The sequence below is a fragment of the Phasianus colchicus genome, chromosome 3, assembly GCF_987193195.1.
Source record: "Phasianus colchicus chromosome 3, bPhaCol1.hap1.1, whole genome shotgun sequence".
NCBI classification, from domain to species: domain Eukaryota; kingdom Metazoa; phylum Chordata; class Aves; order Galliformes; family Phasianidae; genus Phasianus; species Phasianus colchicus.
In genome coordinates, this window is record NC_143438.1 from 75,279,887 (window position 1) to 75,302,250 (window position 22,364).

At 40.5% G+C, this 22,364-nt stretch overlaps 1 protein-coding gene across 4 annotated transcripts in view; it reads left to right on the forward strand.

Moving 5' to 3' along the window:
• The window catches only part of FZD6 (frizzled class receptor 6), a 32,672-nt gene extending 13,809 nt beyond the window's left edge, over positions 1–18,863 (forward strand). For all 4 annotated transcript variants that reach the window (XM_031591111.2, XM_090137863.1, XM_090137864.1 and 1 more), the window contains exons 3-7: positions 6,585–6,781; positions 9,197–10,214; positions 12,130–12,278; positions 13,626–14,054; positions 14,513–18,863. In XM_031591111.2, the coding sequence (XP_031446971.1) occupies positions 6,585–6,781; positions 9,197–10,214; positions 12,130–12,278; positions 13,626–14,054; positions 14,513–14,669 (1,950 nt within the window). In that variant the 3' untranslated portion in view covers positions 14,670–18,863. The remainder of the gene's footprint in view (positions 1–6,584; positions 6,782–9,196; positions 10,215–12,129; positions 12,279–13,625; positions 14,055–14,512) is intronic.
• The last annotated feature ends 3,501 nt before the right edge of the window (positions 18,864–22,364 follow it).

A 22,364-nucleotide genomic window follows, 5' to 3' on the forward strand; every position in this document is an offset into this window, starting at 1 on the left:
TGGAGGTGTTCGAGGCCATATTGGATAGAGCCTTGGGCAGCCTGGTCTAGTATTAAATGGGGAGGTTGTTGGCCCTGCATGTGGCAGGGGGGTTGGAGATTCATGATCCTTGAGGTCCCTTCCAACCCAGGCCATTCTGTGATTCCATGATAGCAACTTCTAGCAGGCACATAGCACCAAGGTGCTGATGCTTCAACTGCCTTTGCTTTTTGCAAAACATTTGAGTCCTCACGAGCTTGAATGTCTATAGCTTGCAGTGGTTAAGTCATCAATAGAGCATTCAATAGGAATAACCTAGACTCTTTTGGACTTTGCTTTGAACCTAATGTAACCTGAAAATTTTGTCCTTTATTTAGTTTCATGTGTTGGTACATTTACTTATCATCACTTAATTGTGCACAAACTAGAAATCAGATTCTTGGCAGCTGATTCACTGTGTAGTCATGAGCAATTGTATAAGTACAATGACTTGTATTTCTCACAGTATGATGTTAATCTTGCTTACAACGCATTCCAGAACAACTCTATTGAAATAGCAGTGTAGGATTAAATGACCCATGCCACATATGTTTCACTCTTCTTAATTGAAATAGCTGGTATGTATAGAAGTGGCTAAGGACACTGAAGGTAGTATAGCTCTGTGAGTATGGAGAGTAATTAGTCCCTAGTCTTATGAGATTGCTGCATTTTTATACACAGTTCTTGATGGTGGGCATATTTCTGACATACCACACAGGAAAATGTATATGTAAAGTAAGTTGTGTTATGGTTTTTGAGGCTGTGAGTTGTCTGTAATGGCACTTACTGGACAGTAGTTATGTTTAAATCTTGTATTGAAAATTATTAAACACAATGAACTGTACGTGATCTGCAGAACTCAAGCACAGTGAAATGGATAACAGTGTATATCATCAGTATAGATTGGAATTTGCAGTGTTTAGTGTAGTATAATTATTAAAAGTCAGATGTAGTCCCCGTGTTTGGTTCCACAATTGGCATATGCAGTTAACTAAGTAGTAATGTTGTTTTGAGTCACAGAACTCATATCAAGCCATGGAACAGACACTATTGCTTACCATGGAGGCAGTTAGGATCTCACTGTTTTAACTTGGTTAGACTGATTGTTAACTAGGTTAACTGAGCAAAGTGTTTTAACTTGATAGCTAAACTTCAGTAGTTAGGAATGTAGATTGTTAGCTTTGTGTGATTGGCTCCAAATATTTGAGCAAATGCTCCATCAGCAATTGAAGAATATTTGCTCTTGCCAATTAAGATTTACAATAGCTGATTTTAATGTAGACCTTGGTATTTAGATCGACTGTTTTCCATTTATCATTGCTGCCATATGTTAGTAGTTCCCATACGTCCCAACCCCGGTGACATCTGGCTGCTGTTGGTAACCCTTTTCTCCAGGGAAAAAAACAGAAATGAAGTAGAACAAAGTCACCTGTAGTGACATCCTGGAATAAAAATTTCTGTTACACTTTGGATTTCTGAGCCTGCTAAGCACAAAACAGAAAAGCTTCTTGCTGATCATGAGTTCAAAGCTGCAATTTAATTACTCACAAAGCGTGTTTGAGAGAACATTTGTACCTGGACATTTATTCCGTACTCTGCACCGTTTCTTTTCACTCATCTCACTGGTGTTGTTGTTTGCAGGACCACAACATAACTGCATTACTACATTTTTACTACAGCTGCATTGAGGAAGCCTGGATTTCCCTCTGGAGAAAATGTAACATAGACTTCCTTAGAGTCCTGTGCCGAGCTAGGTGTTTTGCTCAGTGCTGAGGACATGCCTCTTATTGGTAGCAGTATTGTGTCCCTTGGTTGTCTGACACTACTCACTATCTGCAGTGGTCACCTGTTTGCTTTCATGGCGTTTGCTGCATGTGGTTTTGCACTGGGAGGTTTCTGTATGGGGACACTGCAAGGGGAGTGCAGTGCAGTGGGAAAGCTTGTATTTCATCCTTACTTCTCCTCCTCTATTACTTGAGACAGTTACAGACTACGTCATCTTTGGTTTTACTGCGTTTTTGCTATTAAGTGATGTGTTCTTTGTTTTGGTATACTGTTAGTATATTTTAGTTTGCCTCATATTCACTGGATTTTCCAGGAAGAGTTTCTATTTCAGGACTTAGATTGGCTCGGTGAGGCTGCATTCCTGATTTTCAAACAGCTCAGTTCCGCTCTGTTTTGGCACTGCCAGATCTGCAGGCTTTCATCTGTCCTTTGAGTGACACGGCAGTTGCTGCTTTTGGTGCATGCTTTGCTTTCCTGAAAGAGCCCGTGGCTGTGCCAGCTGCGTGTCCTGATCTTTCTGGATGAGAGTGGAGGACTGTGATTTCATTCTCAACAGCTTTGTGTGGCTGTGGGTTGAATTTCAGATGTGGATGCTCAAGACGACGACATGTCTGTTGGGCACAACAAACTGCTTGGATGAAAAAAGCTGGAAGTTGGGTCGCCCACGAGTCAGATAACACAGCCTTGAAGCAAGCAGTTCTTTAAGGGAGCTTGTGGTCTTGGTTTGAACCTTTTTGCATACATGCTGTCCAGCAGGAGGTTTTGACGAGATTTTGCTTTTGTGGTCTGGGAAGTGCAGACCTATTATTTTCTATAATGCAACATTTCCAAATTGACTGGCTGGACACAAAGCTTGCATTCAAAGATATGTAATTGAAAACAGAGTTCCCAGGGCAGCTTTCTACCTTTTGTGTTGTTCTTGAAAGATAAAAGAGGGCAGTTTATGAAAATCTGTTACGCATCTTACTTGCTTGTGCTTGGAGCAAAGATGGTGTGGGTTTTTATTTGTGTTGTTTTTTTTTTTTTAACATTATGTAGAGGGTTCTTTGTTTGAAGGAACTTATTGCTGATAAAATCTATTGGAGTTCTTTAGACTCAATGCATCTGTGGAAAGGGGGTGGTTCAGCCAGTGTATTGTACTTCCTTTTTCTAAAAGGCTTTGACGCGGTCGTATGTGAAGGTTGTTCTAGAAACTATGACGGAAGTCTGACAAGGGCTTTCTTTTCTAATCTATGCCTGAAGCAGAAGAACAAAAGAGGTAGTAAACAGATGCCTTGTTAATAGTATAATTTGTGAAATCATCAGATGATTGTTGAGTCCTGTAGCAAATACGTGACTAGAGCTGCTCCCCAGCAGTCTGCACAGAAGCCTCAGATACACAGCTAGTAACACTGAGCTGGGGAGGAGATAGCACTGAGTTAAGGAAACAGAACTGACTGAAGAGCTGCAGAAAGGCATGGTGGTAGATGTGGCTGGTAGGTGACACTTAGTGTTGGAAATGCAGGGTTATGAGTACAGGGAAGAGTAGCCCGTGCTGCTTATAGAGGTGAGGGGCATGGCGTTGTGCTGGTTACTTTTGCTCAGGATAGAGCCTCTGTTCTCACTGTGGATAGATGGCTCTGTGGAAATGTGAAGACTTCTGTTTGCCTCAGTTATATAATGAAAGGAATGGAAATCAAGATTTAAAATGGTATTATGTTAATACAGACATGTAAGATGTAAGTTATGCACTGGAAGTTGAGCACTGGAATAGGTTCCTCAGGGAGGTGGTTGAGTCACCATCCCTGGATGTGTTTAAAAACCATTTGGATGCAGTGCTCAGGGACATGATTTAGCAGAGGGTTGTTAGAGTTAGGGTAGTATGGTTAGGTTGTGGTTGGATTCGATGATCTTTAAGGTCTTTTCAACCTGAGCAGTTCTATGGTTCTGTGATTATAGCAGGATGGTAAAATGGCATGGAAAAAGTAGAGAGTGATCTGCTAGCTGTATCAAAACACAAACTATGTTGCAAAATTGGAAGTTAAAATAAACATAATGCTGTATATCTCTTGGCCTGGTTAAATTACGTAATAGAACTTACTGCTATAATCTCTTACAAAGGGTATATCATAAGTGGTTGGAAAAGGAGTTAGATCCTTTCTAGGAGGAAGGGGGATCTGTCAGTATCTTTTAACCACAATCATGGTGATATAACCTGCAGCTCATAGAATGTCCTTGGCCCTTGCTTGTTGGCTTGTCCAGCAATGGTTCCCTTGCTGTTAGGTGCTGGCAGTAGCTTGCTAAAGACAAGATGGTGAAATCCCTGCTGTGTTTTCACAACGTCTGACTTCCTTCTTGTCATGCTTCCAGGTATCAAAATGTAAACATATTTTTTTCAGCTTGTTAAAAATATTGTAAGAACTACTGCCTATGTCAGCCAAGTCCTTGGATTTCAACTTCAAGTACTTTACAGGCTGAGCGTTGCCGCCTTCTTGCAATTTGGCAGCTTCCTATTTGTCTGACAAGACAGTTCTACTTTTAAATAAAAGCATTTCTTTAAACCACAGTAGCCAAAGACAACACGCTGTAGTAGAACTCTGACAATCAGTTTTTCACTTGCCTCTGTCTGCCTCTCATGTACAGCATCATTAATTGCATTGTGATTGCTGTGAGGGCAGTACAAAGGAAAAGGAATTCATGTAGATGTAAGTCCTGACTGTACTTTTCATCTGAAGCAGTGTAGCATTTAGGGTGTGATCCAACTCAGGATCACTTTTTTCACAACCCCCGTTCCTGTGTTTGTTACCAAGATATCCCTCTTGAACAGGGACATCTAATATTATTTATTATTTATCAGTGTCTTTTCTCTCTAAATTGCAGGGTCAGCAGTAGGAGTTGCTTGCTGCATGCCTGTATATCTTTATTGGGATACTTAAAAGCTGGCAAAATAAGGATGTGAATTTGGACTCAGAGGTCCCAAACCTCCTTTTCCAGTCCCTTGTTGATCATAGAATCATAGAATCTTAGAAACCAAGGTTGGAAATGACCTGCAAGATCATCTAGTCCATCCGCCCTCCCACTACCACTGCTACCACAAGCACTAAACTGTATCTTGTAGCTCCTCATCCAGACACCTCTTGAACACTGCCAGGGACGGCAGCTCCACCACCTCCCTTGGCAGGCCATTCCAGTGCCTGACCACTCTGAGAGAAAAAGTTCTTCCTTATGTCTAATCTAAACTTCCTTTGGTACAACTTGTGGCCATTTTCTTAGGTCCTGTTTGTAGCCTGGGAGAAGAGGCCAAACCCCTCCTCATCACAACCTCCCTTCAGGAAGGGATGATGAATTCAGAGTAGCTGAGATACATAGCTGTTAATGGCAGTAATCTAAAGAAACTTCTCAGAGGTTGTACTTTTAGCAGAAGCTCTCCACGCTTAGAAAATTTTGAGCTTTGTCCTGATTCAGAAGCGTGTTTCAAAATGTGTTAAATATTGTTACAGCTTTCCTGATGCATGAGCTGGACTATTAATATGTGATACAAAGATTCCCTTTTTCTGAAATAGAAAAGACATTTTATCAAAAAGTTACCAAATAGGCTGTCTGAAAAGGACTCAGCCTGACATATGTTGCAGATTTGTTTTACCCTCAGCCATCAGTTAATATCCCCTGCTCTGAGTGCTGTTTAAATTAGTTAGGAGGCATTATTTTTGGAGCAACATCCAACAGAAAATTGGTGGGAAGGTTCAGCCTCTACTGCCACAGCACCAACACTGCCTCTGTAGTGGGCTGACACAATGAAATAGGAAGTGTTGCTTTCAGTGCATTCCTTGCTCTTTGGTTTACTGTAATGAGGCGGATCAGGAGTGTTCACCTGGTGTCAAAAAGTAGAGCAAACAGTGTGTAGCAGAGCAGGATAGCAGTGGGTTTGGCTTCCTAATGAGTACAAGAGTGCTTCTGCTGCAGATATATCCTTGCTTGCTTCCTTGAATGTGCTGGCCTTACAACAGTGCTGCAGTTGGAAAAGTGACCAACTGAAAAACAGCTCCTGGTTTATCTGAAGTTTATAAGCATAGTACTATTTTGCTTAAAATCATTTACCCTAGCAATAATGCTAGGAAAATGCAAAGAAAGAGTGTGTTTCAGGGTTGCAAATTCCTTAAAGTGTATTTAAGTAATGGATTGAATGAACAGGGGATGGCAAAGTTGTGTTGCAATATATTTCATTTTGTGAACTCTACTTGGAGCAGTCATCAGTAATTCACTGTCCAGCATTCAGTAACACATGTAGAAAAGCTCTCTGTCACACTGAGATTTTGAAACTCATTTTAAAAAATGGGCAACAGTGATATTTGGATTATGTTAATAGTGAAGAACACTGAACTCTGTAGCCTGAGTGGAAATGAACACAACACACCTCTAACTATAAATACAATTCCAACAGGATCACAAGGACAGGTGTATCTTTAAATATCTCAGACCAGTTATTTTGTAGCTAATAAAGGGATATAGGATTTGATTACTTTCAGTTTTCTAATGCTAATAATTAAAGTCAGGTTTCAGTAGTTGCAGATGAGCTGAGATCCCAGAGTACTGGCTACACTGGGAGAGCTATTGTAGCCCAGGAGTCTGATGCCTCAGCACTCTAAGTCACCAGGTTTGACTCTTCCACAACTGTTGAATGGTACTCTCTAGCTTTTCATATATCCAGAGGAGCAAGCATGAATCCTAGTAGTGAAAAGTAGTATTATTGACTTGAATTGTGTCTTTGAAATGACTAACCAAAGCCTTTTTCTTTCCCAAAGCCTTTCCTTACTCTCATGAATCTTCACTGTTCACCAGACGTCCATACATTTCTGTGCAAAGCCTTTGTTCCTGCCTGCCTGGAGCAAGTTCACGTGATTCACCCTTGCCGTAACCTCTGTGAGAAAGTGTATTCCGACTGCAAACAACTGATTGATACTTTTGGAATCACATGGCCTGAAGAGCTGGAATGTAGCAGGTGTGGTATTTGTTCACATGATAAGCGATGGAGGTGATAATTTTCAGATGTTGACCAAGACCGAGTTGAAGCATTAAATAGTAGAAACTGTACCTTTGTCCTAACCACTTGTGTATGCAAATTCATCCTTACATTACTTTCCCCATTCCTCATGGCAAAGGTCTCACTTTCAATGACGACAGCTTTTTTCTCTCAGTTGTTCAGGTCTTTGTTCTGGAGACAAGGCAGCTTACACTACATCGAGATTCTGACCTTCACCTGGAGATATCTGTAAATGTGTAAGGCCAGATGTTCTTTACAAGAAGTACAGGAAAGCAGCAGGAAACTTAGATCATGTTTCTGGCCTCTGTGCAGTTACTAATCCATGCTGGTGCTGAGGCAGAGCTGGGACAGTAGTCCTCTGTCATGATTCGTGATAGATGTTGGTACAGGGATGAATGTGGTAGATAGCATTAACTCGATTTCCCTTTTTTCTGTGGGGGAAAAAAATGACAGCTATGGGATTGAAGTCAACTTTTTCTCATCTCGTCTGAGCTTTTTTCAAATGATAATGCCATTAAGTTTAGAAAATGCTTTCCAGAACTTTGTTTGAAAATTGAGGAAAATTTCAAATAATGCTTCAAATGCCTTTTTTTTCCCCCAGCAGTCATTACAGCTGTAAATTATTATATTATTGCTACTGTTTACTGGAAATGTTCTTACTTTGTTCATGTGGGAAGTGCTGTCTGCCCAACAGGCAGTACAGGGAAGTCCATATAATAATGTGCGATGTTCTGAAAACAACAGAGATGCTGCTATTAAGGTCTGTGGAAGAGCAGCTGGCATGAGGATGGGCCTCAAATTCAACTGCAGTTCTGAGATTCACACTCTTATATTCTTACAGATACAAATAATACTTCCTGAGACACGTGTTATGAAGATGATCAGGGGACTGGAGCACGTCCCCTATGAAGACAGGCTGAGGGAGTGGGCTTGTTCAGCCTGGAGAAAAGAAGGCTGTGGGGTGACCTCATTGCAGCCTTTCAGTACCTAAAGGGAGCCTACAAACAGGAGGGGAATCAACTCTTTGAAAGGGTAGATAACTGCAGGACAAGGGAAAATGGTTTTAAGTTGAGGGAGGGAAGATTTAGGTTGGATGTTGGGGGAAATTCTTTACAGAGAGAGTGGTGAGGTACTGGAACAGGCTGCCCAGAGAGGTTGTGGATGCCCCGTCCCTGGAAGTGTTCAAGGCCAGATTGGATGGGGCCCCGGGCTGCCTGGTCTAGTATTAAATGAGAAGGTTGTTGGCCCTCTGCATGTAGCAGGGGAGTTGGAGATTGATGATCCTTGAGGTCCCTTCCAACCCTGGCCATTCTGTGTGAATGAAGTTTTTGCTGTTCTGATGCATAGTGGTCTGATCCATGTTTATTGAAACAACCTGCTACAGAATCAGTTTTCTCAGTTATTATCCTGGCTTTGTTTGGACAGCGTGATAATGCAGAGGGAAAAATAAGAGCAGGTTTCTTAGCTCAAGCTGAGCTTCCAAATTAATAATGAGAAAAATATTTTTACGTTTAAGGTCTGCACATAATAGCATTAGACAAAGAACATTTTGAGGTAACAGAATCTCACTTTAAAAGCTGAAATGCTAAAAGTGTTATTTTTAAATACATAAATTTGGAATGCAAATGAACATCAATTCCTTTTTGAGTAAATGCTTACCTGAGCTGTTATTAAATAATCTTGTTTGAAGATCTGGCCAACACCACTAATCCTGTATTAATGTTTTTTTAAAAAAAGTTCATATTTTTCTAGCTAAGCCTGTAAGCAGTTGAGTCCCGAGCCATCTCTAAAAGAACATTATGGTGCTAGAAGACAATTGCTGAAGCAGAGAGCTTGTTGCAGTGCTTATGTTTTTTGCTTTTTGTCTTTCTCAGATAGTTCTGTTGTTGTAAACAGTAAAGTATCGTTGTAACACAAAATTATCACGATCATATGGCAGTCATCAGTTAGCTCAAGTTACTATGAGCCTTCATTCTTTGTTCCTTGATTTGAAGCTTGTGTTTTGACAGATCATTAACTATGTCTCTCCAACAGTCTATTATTATCAAGATAAAATCTATACTATAAATGTTCTCGGTACACATGTGTAAAATTTTGGATTAAGACTATAAAAGAACCATTGCAATTTGAGTAAATTGTGTTGTAATCAGTAAAGCAGAACAGCAGTTAAGCAGTTGTGTTTGAGCCTTCTAAACTGGCAATGTATTTGGTCTGGTTTTTGATCTGTTTTTTAAAAGCCAGTTTATATTCATATAACACACATTTTGCATTATATATAAAAGTTAAGTGTTTGGAATCAGATTTTTCCTATCAGTAAGAAATAACTGTTGTTGATAATGAGAGAGATGAATATTTTTTGTTTTTTTTTCCTAGACTAGTCAATTGTGATGAGTCTGCTCCTGCCACTGCTCCTGTAACCACCAACGCACATGGAACTCAGAAGACCCCAGGGCAGGCACGAAGGGATTTTGGATTCTGGTGTCCACGACACCTACATACTTCCAATGGACAAGGCTACAAATTTCTGGGCATCGATCAGTGTGCACCACCATGTCCCAATATGTACTTCAAAAATTATGAATTGGATGTTGCAAAAAGCTTCATTGGAATAGTTTCAATCTTTTGTCTTTGTGCTACGCTTTTCACATTCCTTACTTTTCTGATTGATGTTAAAAGGTTTAGGTACCCAGAGAGGCCGATCATCTATTACTCCGTCTGTTACAGCATAGTGTCTCTAATGTACTTTATTGGATTTCTTCTTGGGAATAGAACTGCCTGTAACAAGGCAGATGATAAGCTAGAAATTGGGGAAACGGTTGTTCTTGGCTCCCAAAACAAAGCCTGCACAGTCCTTTTCATGGTTTTGTACTTTTTCACTATGGCAGGAACAATATGGTGGGTGATTCTGACAATCACTTGGTTCCTTGCAGCAGGAAGAAAATGGAGTTGTGAAGCTATTGCACAGAAGGCCATGTGGTTCCATGCAGTTGCGTGGGGGATACCTGGTTTTCTAACCATTATGCTTCTTGCAATGAACAAAGTGGAAGGGGACAATATCAGTGGAGTTTGTTTTGTAGGTCTCTATGATGTGGATGCCTCTCTGTACTTTGTGCTTTTGCCGTTATGCCTTTGTGTTTTTTTCGGTCTCTCTCTTCTATTAGCTGGTATTATCTCTTTAAATCATGTGCGGCAAGTCATACAGCATGATGGCAGAAACCAAGAGAAGCTAAAAAAATTCATGATCAGAATTGGAGTTTTTAGTGGTTTATACTTAGTGCCACTTGTGGCACTTCTTGGATGTTATGTCTATGAACTGGTGAACCGGAAGATCTGGGAGACAACTTGGGTGTTTGACCACTGTGACCAGTACCATATTCCTTGTCCATACCAGGCAAGTAGCATTTTGCTTTGTAAATAATATTGCAGAGTTAATTAGCAAAAACCCTTATGCATTTCTGTATCTTGCTAGGCTACACTGCAAATATTTTTTTGCGTTAAGTAGTCAGTTCAAGAAGATGTAGTGATAAGTTGCTTTTTAAGTCAAAGTTGATGGTATCACAGTTCTGCTTTCAAACTTTTGACTGAGCAAATTGATTGCATTCAGCATGTAAGTACCAACTCAACAACCTAAAGGAAATGTTTCCACTTCATTTCACAAATAATGCTGGAGGATTGTTTTTCACCATATCTGTTCCTAAGAGCAGTTACTCAGTGTTTGGATGTCTGGCTCAATGTTTCAGTACCTGAGGTGAATTTTCATCATTTGCTATTGAGGTGGAAAAAATGAGTCTTGAAAGTTGATTTTAAATGTTACTTGCTACCATGGGTTTAAAATCATTTCATCTTTTTTTCTTTGAAGTGCAGAACTGTAAAACACTTGAAATTACACATTTCCAATGTATTTTTTTCATGTCAGTTGTAGGCTGATATTCAGTAACGTAGAAACTTTTAAAAACAAAAATACGCTTTAAATTGCAGAGATGTTCACAAATGACTTAAAAAGAAATTGACTTATTGGAGAAGCTTTTAAAGTCAAGCTATCCTATATTCAGTATTCTCAGTGGATTAAATCTTTTGTAAAGATACAGAACTCTCTGCAACTGAAAGTAATTTGTGGTTTGTCTTTCTATTTAAGAACAAATAGAAAGTAGAAACCATCCCTAGGAAACTGCAAGTTTTACACATTATCTTTCATTGCTGTGTACATAACATCCATGTTTTTACTGCAATAAGCTGTCATCAGAGAAGAATATAAGCACAAGCATTATGGAATGGATAAGGTGTGATCCTTCTATGTTCTCTAACATCTTCTGTGTCATCTGCAGCATTCTTAACGAGTGCATTTCAGCAAGTCTTAGATCGAGCTCAGTATCAGTGTAACTAGCCTGGAATAAACAAGGTTGAAAATAAAGCTTGTATGCATTTTATCAAAAACAACCAATAAAAAAAAAAAACGAACAAACCCAAAACACAAAATGTTTTGTAGTGCTTGGTTATAACATCTTAGCATAATAAGGCATAAAGAGCATGCATTCTTAGTCTGGAATTAACCTACTGGAAGGAGAAAATAGCAAGAGGGAGTGTTCTACAATAACAGATCCCAATAAGATGTAATTATTGGGATCTGTCTGTATATTAAACAGCATGTGCTAACTGTAGAGTAACTTAGAGAGACGTGCTTGGCTGTGGCTTCTCTAAGCTAGCTTGCAGACCTCTTTACATTGATCAGAGCAGAACCAAATAAAAATAAATGTTAATATAAGTAGTTGATGCTACGTGGCTGACTCAAATGCTAACTTTTGTTTGGTACAATAACCAGGTAACAAATTCAATTAGCGGTTTAGGAGCAAAAGATTGTTACAGAGCTCCTATGACCCACTTTTGCAAATGGGTGGTTAAATCTGGCAATAACCAGAAAACAGCTATGTGACTCCCTGTGGCTCCAACAATGCTGTCTTGTGATCACCCAGATCATCCACTCATCTTTTATGCTGAAAGGGTGAATCTAACACATACAAATGTCTGAAGAACATGGTTACAAATACTATTATCCTTTAAATTTAAAAGAAAAAGATTTCCTTCTAACTAATCTCCTCTGCACTCAACTGGAGAGTGCGAGCAGATGTGACCAGGTCTGACTTGACTGTACATGTCTTGTGTGTGTCTGCAATACGTGCCTCAACAAAGGAGAGCAGCCATGAGGAGAATTATGTTAGATCTCTCTAACATAATTCATTTTTCTGCATTTAAAAAATTAATCAGTACAAAGTCAACAACATACTTGCTGATTCAACTTTATCTTCCAGGCAAAGGCACTCGCAAGACCAGAAATATTTCTGTTTTTGATGAAATATTTGCTGACATTAATTGTTGGCATATCTCCAGTGTTCTGGGTGGGAAGTAAAAAGACCTGTTCGGAATGGGCCAATTTCTTCAACAGAAACCGCAAAAGAGAGTAAGAGCAACTTTAATTCCTTTTTAAAACATGTACTTTAAAATATGTAGGATTTCAGACGTGGTTCTTAAGCATAGCTCAGGCAGTCCAGATGTTGTTCTTGAACCCATTCACAGAATCACAGAATCACAGAATCGTAGGGGTTGGAAGGGACCTCCAGAGATCATCAAGTCCAACCCCCCTGCCAAAGCAGGCTCCCTACACCAGGTAATCCATTCTTTTTTGGAGTTTGCATATGGGCATCAGCAAAAAGTTCTGCTGAAGTCTGTGGGGACTTTACAGACACAATGACTCTTTGACTGCATTCTGAGAAGACAAAATATTTTCTTCTGATCTGTTCTCTGCATAGAGATGTGTTACCGTGGTAATGCACTGGGTAATACATCTCTGGTTTCCACTCCAGTCAGGAAAGATAACTTTGGTCATTTAGATCCTTTCTTGTACTTCAGCTCCCTCATTTGGCACAGTACTTAGCTGCTATGTTTACTATCATGTAATAGCAACATCTTCTGCTTTTCTTTTCTGCCAGGCTTGCATGTTTGAAAATAAATTTTCATTGTGCCATCCTTAGTTAGGCCTTATTGTATTAAAGTACCGTTCCTTATTTGTATTCTGAGACAGAACAATTTGGTTTTATTATGTAATTTTAGTAATTATATATCTGTGATTTTAAAGAGGTTACAAATGTCATCTCCATTTCTTGTAGCTGTTATTTTTGCCATTTTATTCCTCAATTAGTTTTTTTTTTAAGATCATCTGTACTGCTCATAGATTATAATGTATTTTAAGGTCTTTTTATTTCTTTGAATTTCCCAAGCCAGCAGTCCTTAAGCTCCTTTTATTTTGCATCTGCATTCCATGATGGTGAGCTTATAGCTTCCTTTCCCTCTCCTCACTTTCCATTTCCTGTATAATTTTTCCTGCATTTCAGATGTTAACTGCTTTCAGCTACAAGAGCTTTAAAGCAATAAAGTCAGTTTTATAATACCCACCATTTTTTCACTTGAACAAAGTTGCATGGAGTTAATTTGGTAATACAGCTGCTTATGAGCTAATCCTGCTTTCCTCTCTTAGATGACTGACTTACTGAAGGCATTGGACCTACTTGCAGAAGTAAGAAATGTAGAAATCGGCTTTGTTTAATTGTTCCACAGACATAATTACTTTGGAACCATTACACATTTTTCTCCTCTTTTCTCATACAGTTGTTTTCCTTGTGTTCATTAACATCCAGCTCAGATTACATCACTGTTGCTGTTCTTTTACATTTTGGTGTACCAAGTTATATTTCAGGTTATCAACTTATATATCAGGTTAATTCAGTTCTGTGTATGTGTTTTCTTTCAGTCCAATCAGTGAGAGTCGAAGAGTACTGCAAGAATCATGTGAATTTTTCTTGAGGCACAATTCCAAAGTTAAGCATAAGAAGAAGCACTACAAATCAAGTTCACACAGATTGAAAGTAATTTCTAAGTCAATGGGAACTAGCACAGGTGGCACAACAAATCATGGGACTTCTGCAGTAGCAATCACCAATCACGATTACCTGAGCCAAGAAACTGTTGCAGAAATTAAAACTTCTCCAGAGACATCTGAGAAAGAGATGGAGGCGGATGGAACATCAGCCCAAAAAGCTGAGGAAGGTGAAAACAGTGGAAATCAAATGTTAAGTATTTCTAAACTGACCGTGGATCAGGTGGAAAAAAGAAACAAAGCAGACAGCACGTGTGATATGAGTAGCTTGTCTGAGAGCCTGAAGAGAATTGGTGAAGGCAGGTGAGATTCCTTTGCTCTTTTTTTTTTTTTTAATGTCTATTATCATTATTTCTACTTCTTCTCTATGAAGAATCAGTGTGCAGTTAACCCTGAGTAGCTGTTAAGTACTGTAATTCCTGCGAACTTTGACTGTGTATCTTTAGCATATGGGCTGTTTTACTGGGGGTTTGGGATTCTTTTTCCTTTTAAATGTCAAATGCTGGAGCTTCAGCTTGCAGGATAATTTTGAGCTGTTGATCCTCGAGAAATTTGGTTGCAATACAGTCATTTTTAGAGAAGTCTGAAGAAGGGGAGAGTGGGGGAATCTTGAAGTAGCCTACAAAACCCCCATTGTGTTCCCTGTATAGGAAAATAGCTTTAGATATTAACAGTTTAGTGCTAAAAACTGTGTGGTTTTTTTTTTCCAGCCTAATGCATTGTGCTTAAAATGGATGGTTTTATTTCTCATTACTTGACAGGGTAACTCCCAGGAATGATTTTATTGAGTCTCCTCCATTACAGAGCAGCAGTTCCCAAATAGCAGACATCTCCCAGTCAGGCTCCATATCACTGCTTGTCTACTCGGCCGCAGACGGCAGGAAGGAGCTGGATTCAGGAAACAGTTCAAACCATTGAAAGACTGATGTTTTTATATGAACTCTTTCCATGTATTAAACTGATGTGGATTTTGTTACACTGAAAACAGCAGACGTTCTGTGCCTTACTGAAAATCAGACACATCTTGTTTTGCACTTATAAAAATGTAAGTTTTGTATTGGGGACAACTGGCAATAATGTATTGTATTTATACCCATCCAGGAGTAATGGAAATTGAAGTTATATGGGACACAGCTGGATTGCTTAGTAGTAATTTAAGGAGATGAGAGAAATATTATTCCCTATGCAAAGAACACTATTAAATAAATTGCATTGAAATAATGCAGAAAAAGCACTGTTACTTTTCAAGGTGTAAGATGTCAATCTGCAGCTTTGATATCTTACAAGTTTTTTACTTTTTCCTTTTTTACTACCTATTAAACAGCATTATCACTTTAAGAGATGCAAAAAGTTACTCTCTAAATTGTCATGATGTGTCATTCATAGCACTGTTTTATGGTAGTTTTTACACTGAATCTGAAATCGAAATGATTTATTTTGTACATAGAAATGAATTATGTAAATAACTGACTGCATAAGGCCTATATTTAGAGCTGCTGTTTTGTATGTATTGTACAAATGTGGTCAAGTTCCCGTGCTTCTGTCGGATGCTACTGAAGTCAGCAGTTCTGTGATGATCGGGCAATGTTATTTAGTTGTGAGTAAAGCAGGTGCAAAGCTCCACCATACCCTGCACATTTGGGCAAGGCTGGGCAGACAGCTCTACATTTCTCTTCAGGGACAGGGCCTGAGGTGCAGCGCTGCTTCAGGAAAGTGCTGCTTTCAGCATCTCCTGCTGTGCTGTCCTGGGGCATTGTGCCAAACGGGAGTGCTTCAGATCCTGCACAGCATGGGGACAGAATCTGAAGTACATGTTTGTTGGGTGTTGGTGGTGTTCTTCCCAGAGCTGCAGTGACAGTATACTTCTCTTCTGTTTCTATGCAAGTCACTTGATATATATATTTTAATTCTGTAGGGAGGTACCTTGCAGAAAATAAAGTTATGTTAATATGCAGGTTTGTTTAACAATACATTTATTTAAAACAAGACCTTAATGCTGTTTCTACAGAGTCTTACTTTTCTACACGCTACAGCAATATAATTTTTGTTACTCAGAAAGGCCTTAAAACTTCTAAAGCTTCTCTTAGGGTAGAGCAGCACAAGAGCAGGTCCTGCTGATGTGGGTGAGTTGGGTTCTTCAGCTTTTAAGAATCGTGGCTCCAGTGAACCAAAAGCTGAGTGCATTTTATGAGAATGTTAAGCATCTTCTGTTTGATTGCCAGCAGGAAAATTGCTCTTAGTTGATGTTCTGGTTTTGCTACTGTGCCGAGCAGTGTTGTTGCAGTTTGTGCAGTGCTTGAGGTGATGCTTTGGACCGTGGAGCAAAATTGCATGGCACAAAAGTCATACAAACACTGAATAAGCCAAAGTTGCTTGTTTTATTGACAATGCATTACAAATAGAATGTATTTACTTTTATACTGTTGTGTGCATTTTAGCATTTGTAATTTATTGTCTAAAATAGGATGTACTATTTCTTTTGTAATTTCCCTGCTAACAATACCTAGTATTCTCACTGCCGAGGACAGTGGGAAGAGCCTGAACAGTCTGTGGAAATGCACACCAAGTACTCTTCTTTCCGTTCTGTTTGTAAATGGGTAACTTCATACATGTGTTCAGTGCTTTGGTTATTACTGTCTTTGTTAGTAATAAACTGTTGTATAGGAAAAACTTGAGTTGATATTTCTATTAACTAGACTCGGCATGTTTGTTTTTCTGTTATGGGGCATTTCTGCACCTAAGACACTTTGATGTATTCTGACTTAGGGCTGTATGAGGTAGTAAGTATTGCAGTCCTTTTGTTCCTCCTGGAGAAGAACGGAGACAGGACAGTGGTGGGAATGGTTCAGATGAACACAGTTATGAAAGAGTGAGAAAGTGATCTGCAGCTTCCACCTGAGCAGTTATGGTGTTCTTTTCTCCATGACCTCCTGTTTAAGGGCTCCTTCACCCTACATAGGATATCTATTTCCACAATGAGCTATTGCTGTAACCTGCTTAAAATAATTGTGTAGATGTTTTTAATGCGTATACTATTTCCTGGCCTTAGATAAGTTCTTCACTATGGGAGTGGTGAGGTGCTGGAACAGGCTGCCCAGAGAGGTTGTGGATGCCCCGTCCCTGGAGGTGTTCAAGGCCAGATTGGATGGGGCCCTGGGCAGTCTGGTCTAGTGTTAAATGAGGAGGTTGGTGGCCCTGCATGTGGCAGGGGGGTTGGAGATTCATGATCCTTGAGGTCCCTTTCAAACCTGGCCATTCTGTGATGGGGAGGAAAAAGTTGCACTCTTGGTAACTGCTTTTAGAAGATGAGTGGGCAGTAAATTTGATGTTACAGCAAAGCATTGGGCTTAGAAATACATGCACTTTCCAAATGCTAACTAAAGAGTATCAGTAATGTTTGTTTCAAGTGAAGTAACTGTGAAGCAGTTCAAGTGAAGCAATCGTTTTCTAGAGCATTCATGAATTACTGGGGCCTTCTGCCTGCGATTTCCAGGTGTTTCAACCTTGGAACTGCTAAGTGGTAGCTGAATTCAGACAGCTGTTGGAGTGCCTCCAGAAGTGGTGGTGGGTGGAAAATTGAAAGAGATGCAGAGATGAGTCAGGATGTAGAAGCCTGCCTGACAGCGATGGGCTATAAAGAAGCTTATAAACATTGTTTACCTTGCAAATAACCCAGGCACTTTTGATTTCATGTTATCGCAATCAAGTGGTTAAAGCTGAAAATAGGTAATTTGTACCAAAGGCTTCTTCTTAAACGGTAAGAATAATGTTTACTGTAACATCTCCAACATTCAATCAAGGCTGGGTATCTTCCAGAAGGTGCACAGTGACTGCAAGCAGTGTGATTTTACCAATGTGCGACTGTCAGCAGTGTCGTTCCCTGCCTGTGTTTGCAGGGAGCTGAGTCTGAGAGCACCGCCAGCTCCAGGCTCAAAGCCTGTGTGCTGAATGGTCTTACCTCTCCTCTCTCTTAACAGATCTGCCACAAATCACTTCAAATTATGCATTACACCCTGTTTTCAAGTCCCAAGGTAAATTTGATATACCAAATCATGTTTGATTTGTGATGTGAATAGTGCCTGAAGCTAACAACACAGTAATTTTGCTAGGTTTTGTGCATCCTCTATTTTAATGTCCTGTTTTGCTGATCTTTATGAAAGTCGGGATAGAACTCAGACTGTAAAATGAAGCAATACCCAGATTGTTTATGAACAGAATGGTTGGAATGTATAAAACTGAGTTAGGACATGGCCACAATGGTGGTGGTTGTATTTTTAGTTCTAACGTTAGAGCTGTGGTAACAAGAAATCTGCAGTATTTCATATCTCTGAAAATCCTTTTCACTTTCTAAACTTCAAAAAGAAAAAAAAAAACAACAAGAAGAAACCCAGTCTGTGTATGGAGCCCTAATTAATTAATCCTACTTTGCCAATTGCTCAGCTGAATTACAGAGGGTTTTTCTTTATTGGATGCACTTCGTATAAAGGTGGTCAGATATAACTGAGTTTCAGAAGCAAAGAACTGAGTGTCTTTAATAAAAATAAGTTTAACCTTCTACAAAGCACTGACCAAGCTGGCTGAGTAGGGTAAGAAGCTTCGTTCCCCCTTGCAGTCTGACCACCCAGCTCAGCATGCAGTTCCAGGATGCTGCATGGAAGGAATCCCTGCATTTCACTGCTTGCTGACCGCAGTACCTGACCACAGAGGTCTCTGCCAGTGTAACATTGGTGTTTGCAGAAAGCCAGACAGCTGGCACCAGAGATATTTTAGAGTCTCATGGGTATAAATGTTATTTCCTGCATTCTGCATTTTTTGCACTTTTTTGGGGGAAGGGCTGGGGAAGGGCTGAGGAAGGTTTATGGTACTTACCCCCTTTTTTTTTAACAGACAGAAGGTTAAGTATGATCTTTAAAAAAAGCCCTGAAGAATTTGGGCAAGTTGTACCACACCTCTGTAAGCTGCCTGCTTTGTCCCCCTGCAAGTGGAGCTGGATCTGTCTCTCTGATGTACATCTATTAAACCCGCTTCTGTATAACAACTGGATTTTGCTTCCTATTGAAAGTATTTGAGATGAAAAGTGTAATTAAAAGATTAAAAACATGCCAAGACATTTATATTTGAATTCTTCATTAATGCTCATTTCTGCATTTCAGTTCTGTTCATCAGAAGTGAACCTAAAACAAAAGTTTGCTCTACGTCAGGTCTTACTGGTTAAACTAATGGCAAATGTGAGCGTCTTGGCCCCCCATGACGCTCCTCCTACAAGTGGCTGAGAGGTGGCTAGGAAATGCTTCTCCAAGAGAGTGGTCAGGCACTGGAATGGGTTACCCAGAGAGGTGGTGGAGTCACCATCTATGGATGTGCTCAAGAAATGTTTAGATGTTGTACTGAGGAACATGGTTTAGTGGGGAATAGTGGGGGTAGGTGGACGGTTGGACCGGATGATCTTGGAAATCTTTTCCAACCTTGGTGATTCTATGATTCTATGGTGTCTCAGCATAAACAGGAGCCGAAAAGGAGAGAGTGGCTGAGGAGCTCCTGCCAGAAGAGCTGTCTGGAAGACAGGTTTTGTGAAAGTGCTCAGTGCACACATGTGGGTTGGAGGGACACAGCTCTCCAGCCCAGAGCGTGCTCTCACATACAGCAGTGTGGGCAGGTAAGAACACTGGGGGTGTGGGGGTTGTGTTACAGATGAATAAAATGGTACTTTAGGACTCTGGATGTGTGAAGTGGGAAAAAAAAAAAAAAAAAAAAGAGCAATAAGAAATTACACTTCTATGAACTATGAAGTAAATGTATAAGTAACAGATGATGGTGGTGATGGTGGGGTCATTAGACATGGCCACCAATGGGATCTTAACAGGAAAAACTTTGTTCCAAGTTGGCCATGTATGCAGGGTGAGCAAAGTATCCTTGTTTTTATGAAGATGATAAGCATCCCACTGTGTTTTGCCTGACCATAGAAAACTGCCAGATGATGTCCCTGAGGCAATGATTAGTGAGTTGTCTAATTAGTTTGATGGCTAAAGCTAATCAGGAGTTCCTGAAACATGAGAGATGTCACAGATCGGCTCCTACGATGTCAGGTGAGTGGATATGATGTAAATGTGTTGGGCTGGGTCAAGTCAGGACTCAGCTCAGAAATGGCAGGGAGCTGTTTTTCCTAAAATGTGATTTTAGGAGGCAAGATCATCCTGAGAATGGGCACAGAGAGAAGCTGCTTATCAGGAAGAAGTTCCCCAGGGAAAGAAGAAACTCACTGAGCCAGTGGTTTTTCCTACAAGGAGAGACAATAAAAAAAATAAGGAAATACATCACCTTTTAAAACAGCATTAAATATATTGATGATGGGAAGCTGTGAACTCATTCATGAGATGTAGCTTTTTAATCAAATGAGAGGTGCAGTCATTACAGCAAAGCTACAAGGACGGAAGTACAGAAACCGTACTAGAAACCATTTTGATACAGAAAAGCACAGTTAGGTGAGCACGCACTGTAAAAAAATATAAACCAAGGAAAGTCTCAAAAAGACTCCTTATTCACAGGAATGTGAATTGTTCTGCTCAGAACACAGTGTCATCTCCATGTGGGACAGCGCTGGGCGTGACCATTTCCAGTGCCATTGCCATAGTGAGGTTAGGATGCAAGTGAAATATGGTTTGTAATTCAGCATATGCAACCATTTTAATGCCGGGGTTTATCTGTTGCCATATCCTTGGGCTAGCTTTATCATATCCTTGGGCTAGCTTTATGCAACTGATAGATGCAGCTGCTGTAGCTGCATTTCGAAGTTCTTTTAATTTTGGGACCATTGCTGATTTGAGTTACCGTTTTCCAGAATTGGAAGGGCAGACCTATGTCATGAAATGAACGGTGTAGAAAAAAACAAGAGCATTCCCTTTATTGAAGAAGCCTTGCTGTCTGAATGGAGCTCGGCATTTCACATTCTAGTAACTGTTTATCAGGGCAGGACCTGAAAAAAGTCAGCTTTTCCATTCCAAAAAAGGCTTTGCTACTCATTAACAATTCAGACAGCCAAATAACTCTCTTTCCATCAGTTAATTCACAACCACTCTAACAAACAAACGCTTCTTCCAGGCCTCAGCTCCCCCCTTATTCGTGCTGATTCCCTGGGGGTCCATCTGTACATTTATTCTGCTCTCTGCAATCCCCATCCTTGTCAAGAATTTAAGTGAGGACCCCTCTGCCATGGGCACGAGTCCTGAGCAGCCCAAGCCCACTGACTCTGCTTTGACAGAAGGGCTGCAGACATCTCTCCTAGGGCAGACAGGATTCTGACAATGTATGAGCTGTATGCAGTTTAACACATTTGAGGACTAAATGATTTCTGTAAACATAGCATCTAGAGGGAAATGGAGCTGTAGGTCTGCTGACTACCCAGACAGCACTAACACCTCCAGCAACAAAGGAGCTGTTTCTCTACAAGACGAGCTCTTTGGTGTCTGATCTGTGTCCTATATTAAAGGCTTATTTTGATAGAAAATGTAATTAATATGAGTAGCAAAGAATGCAAATCCCTTCCATAGTGTTTCTATTGTGCAAAAATAGTGTGTCTTATAGTAATGGTGTGAGAAACTGCCAGGTGGTGGTTCAAAGTGGTTCAGCTGTCCTGAGGGAAGGGCAGACACCCACCAACTGTGCAACCCCCATCTCACACGCAGGACACTGTCCCCTGTGCAGGGACACGGGGTTTCCATCAGCACAGACCTGAGGAGTCAGTGTGGGACAGCTGTGTGCCTCCAGCCCTCATCATACTGTTATTCTGCTCCTAACTCTGGCCTGCTGCCTGCCATTCAGACAATCAGCTCTTCTCCATGGTTTACACAGTGATCCATCAGCATGCCTTGACCTTCACCTAGAGGTCAAGAGTCTCAGAAAGTAAAATACTGAAATAATTTACACTTCTATGCTTTTTTTCTGAAAGGCTGAGATAGGACATTACTGAATGTTATAATCCCACAAAAAATCTTCCTCAAACGAGTTCTTCAGATTCCAATGTTAAGTCGTGGTACTGCTGTGGCTACACCACCACAGTGTTTATGTACAAGCTGTGGGAAGATTTTTCACAGAGGTACATCTGTGCTAGCAAAGCAACAAGCCAGAGGGAGAGGAGTTTGGGATTAGGATAAAATATCAAAAGTGTGATGTAAGCAAAATATGTAAGTTAAAAGCTGTTAAAAAGGCAGCGGTCCCCTTGATTTCATGCAGCTCCATTTGGTGGTGGAAGCAGTGAGGTGCCTGTTCCTGAAGGCGAGCTCCGCTGCCCCCTCTGCACACAGAGCCCCTTGTGCTCTGCTGGCCCTGAGTGAACAGGAGCTGAATTATGAGCTGCACTGCTGAAGGAAGGCACCGAGGGTGGCTCCGTGAGGAGGCTGAGTGCCGCAGAGCTGGGCCCAACACGTCAGCCTGTGACACACTCAGGACTGCCAAGGGCTGCAGGGCAGTGCCAGGACCCCCAACAGCAATAGGATGGGGGCTCATGAGGAGTTACAGCAGATGGGAGGTGTGGGACTGGTGCTTCCCTAAGCTGGCCTGCTGCAGTTTGTGCTTCAGAACCACTGCAGTATTCAGGCACCTAGGCCTGGCTTTGGA